Genomic DNA, 15269 nt, shown 5'->3' with positions numbered 1-15269 from the left:
CTCGAACAAAAGCTTTATCTGATAAAAATCCTTTGGGTGCATGGACTAATGTCAAGCCATCAGTCAGACACTTAAGGGTGTTGAGGTGTTGTTCCATCGATTAGTTCCATCTCAAAATAGAAGAAACTTGATAGTCATTTTGAAAAGTGCATTTTCATTGGCTACTCACCTCAATTAAATGGGTGCAGGCATTATAATCCCACCCAAAAAAAGTTCTTAACTAGTAGAGATGTGGTATTTTATGAAGATACAAAGTGGAATTTTGGGCACAACAATGGTTGTAAAAATCTCGACTAGGCGCCGAGTACTCGCCAAGTAATCGCTACAAGGTATGGTGTTGAGGCGACTTTCTTTAACTCCGCCTAGTTATTCGGAATTGATAAAAAATGGTCAACCTCTGCCACAATTGGATCTAGTCGGTCAACTCGAGCTGATTTTGACTTTAAAAAGTTAAACATAAATCATATTTCTATAACAATAAAGAGCAACTATCATTTTTTAATTATTTGTTTTCAAATTTTCGATACTTTAGTATTTAAAGATTTTATCTTTTTTATTTATATTGATGTTCACGTATTTTGTTTTAAATATTAGTAGATTTATGTACTTGACAAATATATGTAAGTCCCCAAAATTTAGTTTCTTTATATACCACGTCCGAGTACCCGCCGAGTACTTTCCGCTTAGACCACGTACTCGCAACTCCCCGGAAGCCCCTAACGACTTTTGCAACCATGGTCACAACACTAAAAGCAACACTTATGACATCAATTACATTGATCCATTCCCTATAGAACCTATACCTAAAAACACAAATGAACCACTTACTACACAATCCCCAAACAATACATGTAACTCACATCCTCAAGAAACACTGATAACTCACCCTTTCCATCACAACAAACCTCATCATCTCAAACTATCTCAAACAACTCTCACCATACTTCCAAAACTGATAACTCCCAACATACTACGAATCCAACTATACCATATTCCAATACTCAAACCTCACCTATACCTAAGATCTTAAACCTTGATTATGTCTATGGCCGAGCAAATAAGGTTGATGATCCTATGTATGATGACTTCTCTAACCTTTAGTTTGCCCTCAGCATAACTGACCCATCAACATTTAAAGAAGCAACTACAAAGAAAGAGTGGCAGACTACAACGCTTGAAGAAATGAAAGCCATTAAAAAGAATCACACATGTGAGCTTGTACATCTTCCTCAAGGTGCAAATATTGTGGGTCTCAAATTGTTGTACAAAACAAAGACGTGGCCAAATGGAGATATTGTTAAGCACAAGGCCATGCTAGTAGCCAAGGGCTACTCACAACAACATGGTATTGATTATCAAGAAACCTTTTCTCCTGTAGCAATGTTTGATGCAATCCGCGTGGTGTTATCTATTGCTACAAGAATGGGTTGGCCTATACATAAATTAGATGTTAAGTCAGCTTTCCTTAATAGGATCTTGCAGAAGAAATATATGTGCAGCAACCAAAGGATTTTGGAGTTGCAGGCTAGGAGAAGAAGCTTTATAAGTTGAAGAAGGCTATTTATGGGCTAAAGCAGGCTCCATGAGCATGGTACTCAAAGATTGACGGATAATTCATCAAAAATGGTAATAATAGAAGTCATAATGAGCCTACACTATATATGAAGAATAATGGAGGTGATCAACTAATGTTTATTTGCTTGTATGTGGATGACATCATTTGCACAAGTCAAAGTCCAAGCTTTATAGCTGACTTCAAGAAAGGCTTGAAACAAGAATTTGAAATGACAAACTTGGGGCTACTAAAATATTTCTTGGGCTTAGAAGTAATGCAAACTAAGCAAGGAGTATTTGTATGTCAAGAAAAGTATGCCAAGAACCTGCTTAACAGATTTGGAATTGAAGAATGTAAAGTTGAAGATACTCCTATGAATGCTAGTGAGAAATTGATAATAGATGATTTGGATGACAAGACAAAAAAAAAGTGTTTAATAAAGTTTAGTGGGAAGTTTGATTTATCTCACTCATACTCGGCCTAATATATCTCATGCAGTTGGGATTGTGTCAAGATTTATGCAAGCTCCTTCAAAGTTACACCTTGGTGCAGCAAAAAGAATCCTCGAATACATTACAATACTTTTCAATTTGGAATATGGTATGATAGAGCTCCAAAAGTATAATTATGTGAATTTACTAATAGTAATTGGGCCAGTTGTGTGGATGATAAAAAAAAGTATTTTAGCTTATACATTCTTAGTTGGAAGTGGCATGATTAGTTGGAGCTTTAAAGCAAACTACTGTAGCATTGTCAAGCACAAAAAGTAGTTGATGTAACTGCTACTGCTGCTACATGTCAGGCTATATGGCTGAGAAGGATGCTTGATATTTTGGTTGGTCCCAGACAGGAGCTACTACAAATTTTTGTGACAATATACCAGCCGTATACCTCAGCAAAAATCTGGTGTTACACAACAGGTCCAAACACATAGAGCTGAAAAACCACTTCATAGAGACATGGTGGCCCAAGAGTTAGTTGCACAAGAACATTGCAACACTAATCATCATCTGGATGATATTCTAAGGCTTTAGCAAGGGAGAAATTTATGTATTTCAGACACCTACTTGGAGTCATAGAGTTTGAATCAAGGGGTATCGGACATAATAGATTAAATATTACAATAATTATATTAGAGGGATCTAATTGCAATATACTCTAGTATATAAACACTATTGTATAGATTATAATTTTTCAATAATACAAATCACAATTACATACGTTTAACTTGTTACCACAGCGAGGTTAGTAAACCCTTAAACAACCACCATACAATCGGCCCTTTTTACCTCGCATCATCATCATCATCATCATCATCATCATCATCACCATCATCATCATCATTGTTTGGTTAAAAACCGTTTAAATGATCATGTAACCAAAGTAGTAATTGTGGGACTTGGTGTTTGTAATTGTATACGTAATATGTCAATGAACACATAGATTTATACGAGTAAAATTCCTTGATCGTTAGAGGATCGCCGGCATAAAAACATCGGGTGATGAAAAAATCGTCTATCACCGCTTTATTAATCAAAAAGTGGATGTTACAAGGTTGGAGATTATGATCAGTAATACAATGATTGCTATGTGTGTGTGTATTGCTAGAGAGAGAGATCTGTGTATGACTAATGTGTGTGAAGTGATAAGTGAATAACCTAGCTAATCATAAACTCGTGATAACAAAAACATATCTATAACTAAAAGTCCTACTAATCCGCCACTCTCCCACTAGCTTCGTCCACGCCTTTTGACCACGTGCTGAATGAGTCAAGTAGCGATATATTAGGTATACTAGGTCTTCCAGCCGTTATACCTATCAAATATTAACCTACACATAAGAAACAATCGTTAGCAATACCAATTACTGAGGATCCTTGATCCTGACATAATTCTGAAACTCTTAAGAAGGATAACTGATCCAGACACGTCTTCAAGAATAACATATTCTCAGTACTGATTATTCGTGACCTAACAATCATCATCATCAATCCATGGCTCTTCTTGCTGCCTTTACAACTCAAAAGAAAACATCCTATAATTCCCACAAGTTTGTTTTTACCCTGTCCCCTACAAACTACATGTACTGGAAAACAATGATTCATCTGTGTCTTGTTACAAACAACATGTTTGGCTATATGGATGGTATTATTCCATGCACCTCCGGTATAGTCACTGTCGAGGGTTTTGGCTCAGACAAAGATGCAACCCCGACCGTGACCCGTAATAACGCTAATCATGCTACGTGGGTAGACAATGTTGGCCACGTCCGTATGTTTCTTATCTCTACAATATCTGAAGCATCTTTTCATCATGTTCAGGGGGACACGTCTAGGTATCTTTGGCTCTCCCTAGAACGTGCTTACGCACCACATACTCCGTCTCGTGAGTTTACCTTAAAACAACAACTCCTAAGGATTGAGATGAAAGGCGATGAAACACCTACAACCTATTTATCTAGGGCTCAAGAATATGCCAAAGCCCTTTTCAAGATTCGTGAACCAATCAGAGACAAATATTTGGTCATGTTAGCTATCTCTGGTCTTCGCGAAGAATACAATGGACTGAAGTCAAACCTTCTAGGCCATGAAAACCCATCACTTTTAATGAACTACAAGGTTTACTTGTTGACCTTGATTTTATGATTCACAAAAATCAGCCCACACCACCATCATCCCAAGAATTCATGGCTCCGACACCCGTTATCGCCCCTACTGTTGGGAACAACTCGGATGCCATTAAAAAGATTCTTGCCAAACTTAGTGCCGAATTTTCCTTTAAAGACCTCAATGAATTCGATTTTTATTGTAGTGGAAATTGTTAAACAAGGTATAAATATCATTCTTTCACAAAAGAAATACATTATGGAACTTATACAACGAGTTGGTCTATCCACAACTAAACCGGCTCCTTCCCCGATGAGCACATATGTTCGTTTTGAAATGACAGCTCATTGTTTTCTAATCCAGTCAAATACAGACAGATAGTTGGAGCCCTGCAATATGGTACCTTATCTAGGTCGGATATCACATTCGTTGTTAATTGCGTATGCTAGTTCATGCATGCTCCTACTAAGAACCATTGGTCAGCGGTTAAACGTATTCTCAAATATATTCTCGATACATGTGCTTATTGTAGGTTCCTGGACGGATCGTACACGGGATATCGCTAACAACGCAGGTGCGGAATCCCTGCGCAGGTAGTTACGAGTGTAGAGATAGAATCACACGAGCAATAAATCAAACACGTTATATTAATAACCGAACACGTGACTCACGGTCACTATTACAGAAGATGACACGTAACAATACGAAACACACTGAAACAAACCCTAAAACGACCAACACTAACTGTTTCGTCTGAAGCAGTTTATATACACGACAACTTCGCCATAGGCGAAGTTGTCAATAACTTCGCTGATTCAACAAGTTCGCCATAGCGAACTTGTTGACAACTTCGCGCATTACAAAACAAACATAAACAAAACATAATTACATTACAGACTCGATTACAAATGCTAGACTATGAACTACTGACACACATGTACCAACAGACTCCCCCTTGGCAGTAGCTTCATATCTTGATCTTTAAATCTTGAGTCTTGTAATCTTCACCTCTACGCGTGCGCCCCTTCTCTCACACATACCGACACTACCCTTTGATATTTCCTAGCTTGATCCTTCCAAGCAGGAATGTAGAAGATCTTCTTCTCGTTGAGCACTTTCAAATCAGCCTTCGATAGATTAACAAGATGCATCGGGTCGTACACCCGAAGTACTTCTTGTTCATCCTCATCTTCCATTACCGCCTCAGCTGTCTCACAATCCACGTACCACCATTTTAAATCTTTTAGGACGTTCTTGGGCATAACTTTCATCGGTACTTCTTTCAAATGACGGACTGGTTTATACTTCATTACCATCCAAGGTTTGCCGTCAGCCCTCATTCCACGATCTTTGTCTTCTATCAACTTTCCTTTTTGAGGCTTTAGCAGTTCAAACTTTTTGTCTTTAATGGCTTCTTTCCAGACGATCTTCCCAATGATTCTTGCCATATCATCATTACTTCTATTGATCAGCCCCAATCTCGCTAAATCTCTCACCTCACATTCTGGTAAGGAATTCAGAGATCTCAACAATCTCTTAAAGTACTGAATGCCGTCGTACCGTTTGATCACAAATAGTTTCAGCTCTTTGTCGTACAACCAGCATATGATTCCTTTCTTTGACTCTGAATAGCCCTTTATATTATAAGTCTTTCTGAACATCGTTGGCACTGCAGGCTTCTTGGTTTTAACAAACCACTGAGCACAGCCTTCTTTCCAGTTCGGCTGCTCCTCCCATACTGTATCTTCTATCACGCTCTCATCCCCCAATTCTGATCTCTCAACAGCTGGAATCTCATGTTCCACCGAATCATCTACAATCTCACCTTCTTCTAATACATCTTCCACATTAATCTGTTCTCCAATCCTCTCAATCTCATCCATAGGCAACACGTCATCATCATCCATCAACTCATCGTCCTCCTCCTCATCCAACTCCTTCAACGCATCAATAACGTCTTCAACATCAGCGTCGTCATCCACAACTACAACATCATCACCAGCTGCATTTGTAGACTCCCCCTCAGTTGTGGAGGCTCCAAGAGCCTGAGAGGTTCTTGGCAGCTCATCACCTGCACCTGAAGGTGCATTGGGATCATCGTCATGATCTTCTCGTCTTTTCGTTCTCAACTCATCGCCCCTACACGTCTTCTCCCCCTGAGATGCCAAGTAATCCTTGAAGGCATCTATTATTCGTCCATGTTCAACCAGGAGGGCAGCTTGTAGTCGATTGGATTCCACTAGGCGGTCAATAGTCTTTGACTGTTCAGCAACAATCCGCTCTAGCGAAAGAATCCTCTCGGTATCTGAAGTAGGCAATGGAGTTGGTGGAACATCAGCAGAAGTGACCGCAGGTGGTACACTTGGTAACCCTGCAGTAGAAGTGATTGTCGACTCCACAAACCGTGCAACTACCACCGGTGGATTAAGCGGTTGAGGTGGTAGGGACACAATTGTTGGTGCCGACGTCTCGATCGCCGTAACCTGTGCAGTAGTAGGAATAAGAGACATACCAGATAAGGCAGGTGGAGCAAAACGTACTAGTCTTGAAGATTCTCCAGCTCCCGAACCTATCCCTCTCTGTTCTCTTCTTGAGCGTCTTAGCACAATCTGTACTGCCTCCTCTTCATCCACTTCATCCTCATCCTCCTCCACAGTTCTCGGCCTCTTTCCCGTAGTCCGTTCACGAGACACCATAAGTCTTCTTGCCTCAGCAAACGTCTCGTCTAGATCAGAGTCAGCTACCGAAGTAGCTGCTCTGGTAACATCCATAAACTGAGGACCCGAGACATCCATATCAAACAAACCATGTCCACTAAAAGCAGCATCTAGATCAACGTTTTCAGCAGTGGACACAGCCTGAGATATAGTAGCTGGCACAGCAGCAGAAGATACAACAGGCGCAGCCGATACAGCATGAGGTGCTGCCGCCTGATGTGGTTGCGGATCCCTGAACTCGTCCCCTCCTGCAGGAACATACTCCGGGTTAATGAGATACCCGAAAAGTGGAGTATGCCTGGGACGCCGCTCAGGGTTGCTACGAGTGCTCGACGTTCTGCACTGAGCAAAGATACGTTTTGTTACGCACTCAACGTATCTGATAGGGCGTCTTTGCGGTATAGACGGAGCGACATGATTAATAATCATTTGTAGAAACCGAGGATACATAATAAAACGCTCGCGCGCCGTCGCCCGTCTCTGACGATCAATCTCGTAAAAGATTAGCTGACTAAAAGAATATCTGCGGTTGTAAGTCAGCGCAATCATAGCCGATTGCATCGTCGCACCCATCCCGTCTGTTCCTGCCTTTCTGCCGGACATGCATACTATCAACACATGCATCAAAAAGCGCCATTGATCCAGCAGAAAGCCTTTCCTCCTCTGCGAGTCCCCCAGCGGACCCGAATAACCCATCCTTAAGTAAGCTCCGTCACGGAAAGGAGCTACGAATTCCGTTGGGTCGTCTCTCGTTTCATCACCGAACTGCAGAGCCAACCGTATGTCTTCCGAGGAAAACTGTATGTCTTGACCATTGACAGTTGCTCGCATCACTGGAGGCTCAGGTCTGCAATCATAATACACCGTCTGCCAGAAATCTTGAATGTTGGGCAGAGATATGGGTAGTGTATTAGTGATCGCGTGAAAAACTCGTGATCGTTGGAGAAATGTGATAATCTCCCTATAGTCTTCAACGCCTCGTGCGTCTGGATCCAAAGTGATGTATTGGTTATGGGCTGGGAAGAATTGTCGTTGCTCATCACCATCATCACCTCCAGTACCTCCAACAGCAGCCATATCTGCACAAACCAAATCAAGTTAGAGACCATATAATCATCTCACAAGTTCGCTGTGTACCATATGCGAAGTTGTGATGTACAGGCGAATTTAAAGGTGAGGCGAAGTTGGGAACAACTTCGCTTCATCTGTAAGTTCGTCTAAAAACTTATAAAAAATTTGAAATAGGCGAAGTTGTGTTCAAGGCGAAGTTATGGATAACTTCGCCATAGGCGAAATTAAGCTTCAAGCGAAGTTGTGGATAACTTCGCTGAAGGCGAACTTAAGCCACTGGCGAAGTTGAGAATAACTTCGCGTAAACCTTAACTTCGCCTGAATCTGAAACGGCGACTGTTCAGATTCAAACAAGGTTTATCCGATGTTTCGAACCGATTTAACGATCTAACAATGAAGTCCAACATATTTCAATGGTGTTAGGATGAAAAGGTCGTCCATGAATACGTAACGTGAGGTCGGAAAACTTGGTTTCTAAGGTTCGACGACCCGAGGTCTCGAACCGGGTAAAACTATAACGAGAAAGATAGGATGATATTGACTACACATACCACGAGTATAGTAGAAACTAGGAACACAAGATCGAAATCGAAAGCGAAGAATAAGATCCGGATGTATTGGTTATTCGAACAAGTTCGCCGGTAATTCGAAAAAAGTGATATAGTTACTGTTTACAATCCCTTATATAGGGCAGAGTTGGTTCAGGCGAAGTTACTCTTAACTTCGCCAAGGCGAAGTTAATCACAACTTCGCCGAATTCAACAACTTCGCCCGTAATTTTCAAAATCAGCCCTTTAAGTTTGAATAATCTTGAATTTAACCTTATCAATTACCAAAAAGAGTTAAACAAATATGATCAAGACCTAGTAACCAACAATAAAATAATATAACTACAAAAACAAAACAAAAAAAAAAAACTTAGAAAAATTTTAACGAAATAAGGGATCAAATTTCAGTCTAGTCAGGGACCACTACGTTTTAGAAAAGATCCTAACAGGAATCATACTAACGATGTGACTGTCACTTAGATCCGTGTTTGGCTGTATTATGACATAGAGACACAGGTTGTAAGCATGTAAATAACGTAAATGGTTTTCATCGTTTCTGTGATACGGATTAAGGTCCAGTTAAGCTCAAAAATTTAAGTTGGCAACATCTCAGAGATAATGATGTCTTCTATCTATTCTCAAAGCGTATTTGGCTATACCCAAGTCACCCCGAATTGACTTCGACCCATAATGTCTGATTATCTTGTAGATACACTATGTCTGCCTCCCGTTTTCTTCTAACTCCAGACTTGAGAAATTTTGATTGTTACTATGTCTCATAAGTATTTAAAAATATACACGTATATATATATATATATATATATATATATATATTTTTTTTTTTTTTTTTTAAATTAAACATTTTTATCGACTTCGGAGTACTAAATCACTGCAAGTCCCGAATCTGGATCACTGCAGTATCTTGAAATGCTTTCTTCACGGGAATCAGAACACTCACGGGCTCGTGTATGACTGGGTAGTCGCTTTTCTGCCTATCCTTCGAAAAGATATGTATGAAGACATACAAAACTCTTAAGGAGTTTCCACGTAAATTCGAGTAAATTTAAGTGAGTATCACATACACTTTTACGCACCATAAAAATTACCATGACATACAATGACTGTTCTAAAGCCTTTTAAGCCTAATAACTTCACTAGTTAAGCACACACAATCAATATATATATCATTTTCCAAGGTTGGATCAATTTTCTGTTAAACACAGCATAGAACTTCATACGAAGTAACAGACTTGAACATTAATTTCATTTCCCACAAAAAAAACTTTAAATTTCAATCGCCCCAATCACGTCAAAGTCGTCAGGTAAACGGCTATCCTGAAGATCCAATGGATCAACTGGACCGACCACATACAAGTATGTGTCCTTCTTACTAAGTATGACCGACTAATTTTCAGCAACTGAAAGAACACACGTCATAGCTGCCCCGGTCACTTTCAGTCTTCCAGTTAATGGCTATCCTCATTCTCTACGTTGAAACGAGGACCAAAACATATCCTAGGATATGTCCATCAAACTGAGGTAACCGACTAATTTTAAGCAAAAATGACCCATGTTTTTTATTTATTTTTTTTTTATTTTTTTATTATTTTTTTTTTTTTAAATCAAAGACATGGTTACTCGGGATTGATCATCCCGTTTAGCTCAATTAGGTTTTGAAATCTGGATTTATCAAACGCTTTTGTAAACAAGTCAGCAAAATTTTCAAGTGTATCAACTTTTTCGATCTTTATCAGTTTCTTCTCAGCACAATCCCGTATGAAGTGATGACGAATGTCAATATGCTTAGTTTTACTGTGCTTCACGGGATTGTTAATTACTGAGATGGCGGCAGTGTTATCAATTAAAATAGGAGTAAGTATGAAATTCAGACCATAGTCGCGCAATTGTTGCTGAATCCACAAAACCTGATAGCAGCAGTTGGATGCTGCCATGTATTCAGCTTCGCATGTTGAAATTGCAACTGATGTCTGTTTCTTGCACTGCCAGGAAACTAATCTTCCTCCAAGAAACTGACAGCCTCCTGTTGTTGACTTCCGACTCTGATTACAGCCACCATAATCAAAATCTGTATACGCCACCAGTTCAACGTCTCCTCCCTTTGGGTACCACAACCCTAGTTTCGGCTTGCCCTTAAGATACCGCAAAATCCTCTTCACACCTTTCATGTGAGATTCCTTTGGGTTTGCCTGAAAACGAGCACAAAGACAAACAGAAAACATTATATCGGGCCTAGAAGCAGTTAAATACATTAATGAACCTATTATCGCCCGATACAGAGTAGGGTCCACATCTGCGTCACCATCTGATTCAGCGCCCAATTTGTGATTGACGCAGATTGGGGTGTCATATGAAGAACTGTCCTCCATCTTGAATCTCTTCAGCACATCATGAACATACTTTGTTTGATGAATGAACATCCCATCCTTCTTCTGATCAACCTGCAATCCTAGAAAGAAGGTTAGTTCACCCATAGCACTCATCTCGAATCGTTTCTTCATGACAGCCTCAAAATCCTGACACATGGATACTCTTGATGCAGCAAAAATGATATCATCCACGTAGACTTGAACCAGTAAGAAGTCACATCCTTCTCTCTTCACAAACAGCGTACTGTCAATCAATCCTCTTTCAAAACCATTTTCCAGCAAGTAGTCCGATAACGTTGAATACCAGGCACGAGGTGCCTGATGTAACCCATATAACGCCTTGCTCAACCTGTATACGTGATCCGGAAAGTCTGGGTCAGGAAAACCCGGAGGTTGCTCAACAAACACAACCTCATCAACTTTCCCGTTAAGAAACGCGCTCTTCACATCTAACTGAAACACCTTCATCTTTTTAGATGCAGCAAACGCCAAAAACAATCTAATCGCTTCTAACCGGGCAACAGGAGCGAAAACCTCATTGTAGTCAATACCCTCTTGTTGATTAAAACCTTTAACAACCAGCCTCGCCTTATTTCTCACGATAATCCCCTTTTCATCTCTCTTGCACTTGAACACCCATTTCGTGCCTATAGCATGCACATTCTTTGGTTTTTCAACCAAAGTCCAAACTTCCATTTTTTTGAACTGAGCCAACTCTTCTTGCATGGCTTCGACCCACGAGCTGTCCTTTAAAGCCATTTGATAATTCTTCGGTTCGACTTGGCTTATGAAGCAAGAGTACAAACATTCGTTCATGATACCTGTATCTTTAATGCTTGTATAAACACAGGTGTGCTCATTCAAGCTACTTCTGGTTTGTACACTAGAGGACACGTCACCTATAACATTCTCCAATGGGTGATCTTTGTGAATTCTCGTGGTCGGAACATCACCGACATGCAAATTGTCTTCCAAGTTTGAAGAGATCTCATCTATGGTAGTTTCAGGCTGAGAGTGAAAAGGATTAATAAACTCATCTTCAGTTGAGGCCGCAGGGGTATCGATAGGGTTTGATGTGGAAGGCTGAGATTTTTCTGTCATCTGATGTTGCACTACCTCCTCTTCCTCATCAAAAATCATCTTCGTCACTGCTCTTTCGTCTTCTTCAGAAATTTCCAAAGTAGGTACGTTAAACGACTTAAAAAGTTTAACATAGTCAAACAGCTCAGCAGGTCCATTGCTTGGTTTTGGCGGTTGGTAACTAGTAATGTCGGTGTTACAAACCACCTCCACCTTGCAAGTTGTCGTATTGAAGACCCGTCTGTTGGGAGTCCCAACAACATAACCGACTAGGATTCCCTCATCAGCTACTTCACCAAATTTCGAATTAGTCTTCAAAATCGAACAAGGAGACCCAAAAGGTTCAAGACCGCACAAGTTGGGCTTCCTTCCGTGCATAAGCTCATAACAGGTTTTTCCAAGTCTCTTAACGGTTAACACCCGATTCAGAACATAGCAGGCTGTAGCAACTGCTTCAGCCCAGAACATCACAGGAAGCTTTGAGTCTGCCAGCATAGTTCTGGCTCCTTCAATCAACGTTCGGTTCTTCCTTTCAGCTACTCCGTTCTGTTGTGGAGTATACGGAGCGCTGTATTGATGCTCAATACCCTTCTGAAGACAAAAGATTTCCATCTCAAAGTTCTTGAACTCTGTCCCATTGTCGCTTCTGATGAATTTAACTGATTTACTCATGACGTTCTCGACTTTTGTAATTAGATTCTTCACCATCTGAGTCGTCTCGTCTTTCGTTTTCAGAAAATATACCCACGAGTATCGCGAGTAATCATCAGTTATCACCAAGCAGTAAGAAGTACCACCTAGACTTTGTACATTCACCGGACCGAAGAGATCCATATGAAGTAGTTCTAGAGTACCAGCAATTGAGTTGATCGTCTTGGTGAGATGGCTTTTCTTGTGTTGTTTTCCCTTCTTGCACGCTATGCATTTATCTTCAAAGTTAAAACTCTTTAAGGGAACGCCCATCACAAGCCCATTTTTGACAATGAAGTTCATCTTACGAAGATGAATATGTCCCATTCTCCTGTGCCACAATTCTGATTCTGATTCGCTTGCTTTTGTCATTAAACAAGATTCTCCGGTGGCCATTTCAGTAGACCTCATGTCCATCACATATGTATTCGTTTCACGTGGAGCTTTCATTACTATCCATTCTTCTGGTATATGAAAACCAGGCTTCAATACAATCGCTTCATTTTTAGTGAAATGGACAGTGTATTCTTTATCACAGATCTGCGACACACTCAGCAGATTGTGCTTTAATTCCTCCACAAAATTTACGTTTTCAAGTGTCATTCTCCCATTCGACACAGTACCTCTACCGGTAATCCTTCCACCGCTTTCACCAGCAAAACTAACTCTTGCTCCCTGAACAGGTTTTAAATCTTGCAACAAGTGTTTGTTGCCTGTCATGTGCCTGGAACAGCCGCTATCTACAATCCAAAGATTGTTTGCAGCCCTGTTCAACTGTTCCTGCACAATAAAACAAAGAGTTAGAAACTTGGGACCCAAGACCAATTGGTCTTGGATCGATACGTCCCGTACCCTGGCTTTCTCAAGTTAGAGACTCGATAATTTCTGTAAGTCCTGTTAGGGTATCTCCTTGCAGATTGGGTGTAATGCCTTCCAAACCTTTGAGAATTGAAAGTGTTATATCTTGAGGTTTGGTTGTAAAAATGAGGTTGGTTTTTATGAAAACTTGAATTCGTTATATTTTGGCATTTTTTAAAGTTTTCATTTTTAGCAGGAACAAAATGACGCTTATTCTCATTTTTATTTGTCTTTACATCTCTAAATCTCGGTTTCAAAGGGCAATCTGCAACTAGATGTCCTAACTTGTTACATCTAAAGCAACATCGACTCTCCATTTTCTTGTCAAATGTTGGTTTGGATGTAGAGGCAGTGTTACCAGCCGTTCGTCTCACATAAGGTGGGACGTACGGATTGAGTGGAGAACTCTTTTTAGAAACTTCATTTTTATCTCCATCGGTGGGTAAACCTACCTTCTCTTTTGTCTGACCAGATTCGGACAACTTATCCGAATCTGATGAGACTGGACTTGAAACAGAAATATTCACACTAGAAACAGGCGAACTTGTTTCGCCACAGTTAACACTTGGTTCAACACTTGTAATCTTGATAGGAGTTGTCTGAGAAACCTCGAAATCAACAGATTTCTGAACACTTGGATTATAAGTATAGTTGTGGTTAAAGGGTGGTGGAACTTCGTGATATCCGATTCCTCCCCTCTTTGCAGAGGTACCTGGATCACTCACGAGGTGATCAAGGATGGCCGAGGAATTCCTGAACTGCTCAAGTTTGCGGTTCAGTTCCACCACCTTTACCTGGTGGTCAGCAATCTGTTTATCCCGATCAGCAATCACTTTAGTTTTTTCCTCCAAAACTTCATAACTAAGATCAATTATTTCAATTTTCTCAGCAAGTTTAATTTTTAAGCTTTGAACGTCTTTTTCACATGCTTTTATTTTAATTTTATAACTCGTTTCTCTTGCTTTCGTAAAATGGTGATCTTCTTTAATAGTTTTAAAGTCAGCATCTAAATGGACATACTGATCAGTTATTGTTTTAAGTTGCTCAGACAAATTCTCACAACTAGTACAAATAGTTTTAGGACTTACCTCGGAGCGATTATCTTTGTCATTTGCCATGAAAGCGGTTTCTTCTTCATTTGCTTTCTCAATTTCTTCAACCTTCTCACATTCTTCAGCTTCAGACTCAGCCATGTTTGCTTGCTCACCAGAACCACTTGAGCGTTGATTCCAGTTGTACTCTCCTGCCTCTCTGGTCAACATGGCATTTATCTCTCTGTTAACTCCTGAGTGTTGTGTAGGTCGACCTTGTCCTCGTTCAACCCTCTCATTTCTGCATTCCTTGGCAAAGTGCCCGTACTGTTGACAATTATAGCACCTTACTTTGGACTTGTCGAACCCGGGCCGACCACCAACAAACTTTCTCCCCGTCTTATTCATGAAACGCTTGACTCGCCTCACTATCATGGCCATTTGCCATTGCAAATCCATCTCCTCCAGATCATCAGCATCGATCTGGTCATAATCCTCATCCAGAACAGCAGGGTCCACAATCTTCCCCTGGATGTAGTTTTCATAGGAAGCAATAAATGATGCATAGACTGCAAACTGCTCTTCAGCAGATTTTACACTCATAGGCATCTTGGAATAACTATTGCTTGATGCATTTGCAGAAAAACTACTTGTGGATGCTTGAGGCTTTGAAGTACTAGATCCTCCAGCAACGAAACATACATCACCATTCGTGTTTACAGAAAC

At 40.3% G+C, this 15269-nt stretch overlaps 1 protein-coding gene across 1 annotated transcript; it reads left to right on the top strand.

The window, feature by feature from the left end:
* The first annotated feature begins 1182 nt into the window (after window positions 1–1182).
* LOC143603423 (putative mitochondrial protein AtMg00820) lies at window positions 1183–1551 on the top strand. Its single transcript, XM_077080211.1, has one exon. The coding sequence runs from the start codon at window positions 1183–1185 to the stop codon at window positions 1549–1551; it is 369 nt and encodes a 122-aa protein (XP_076936326.1).
* Window positions 1552–15269: the final 13718 nt, after the last annotated feature.

This window comes from Bidens hawaiensis, unplaced genomic scaffold (genome assembly GCF_021521415.1).
Source record: "Bidens hawaiensis isolate Kalapana, Puna unplaced genomic scaffold, B.hawaiensis_p1.1 tig00061572_1, whole genome shotgun sequence".
In the NCBI taxonomy this organism is placed as follows: Eukaryota; Viridiplantae; Streptophyta; class Magnoliopsida; order Asterales; family Asteraceae; genus Bidens; species Bidens hawaiensis.
This window is presented reverse-complemented; position numbering and strand designations above follow the sequence as displayed.

What these genes read in the sequence shown, in the direction of transcription:
- LOC143603423 (XM_077080211.1), top strand. Translation starts at nt 1,183, where the DNA reads ATGAAAGCCATTAAAAAGAATCACACATGTGAGCTTGTACATCTTCCT.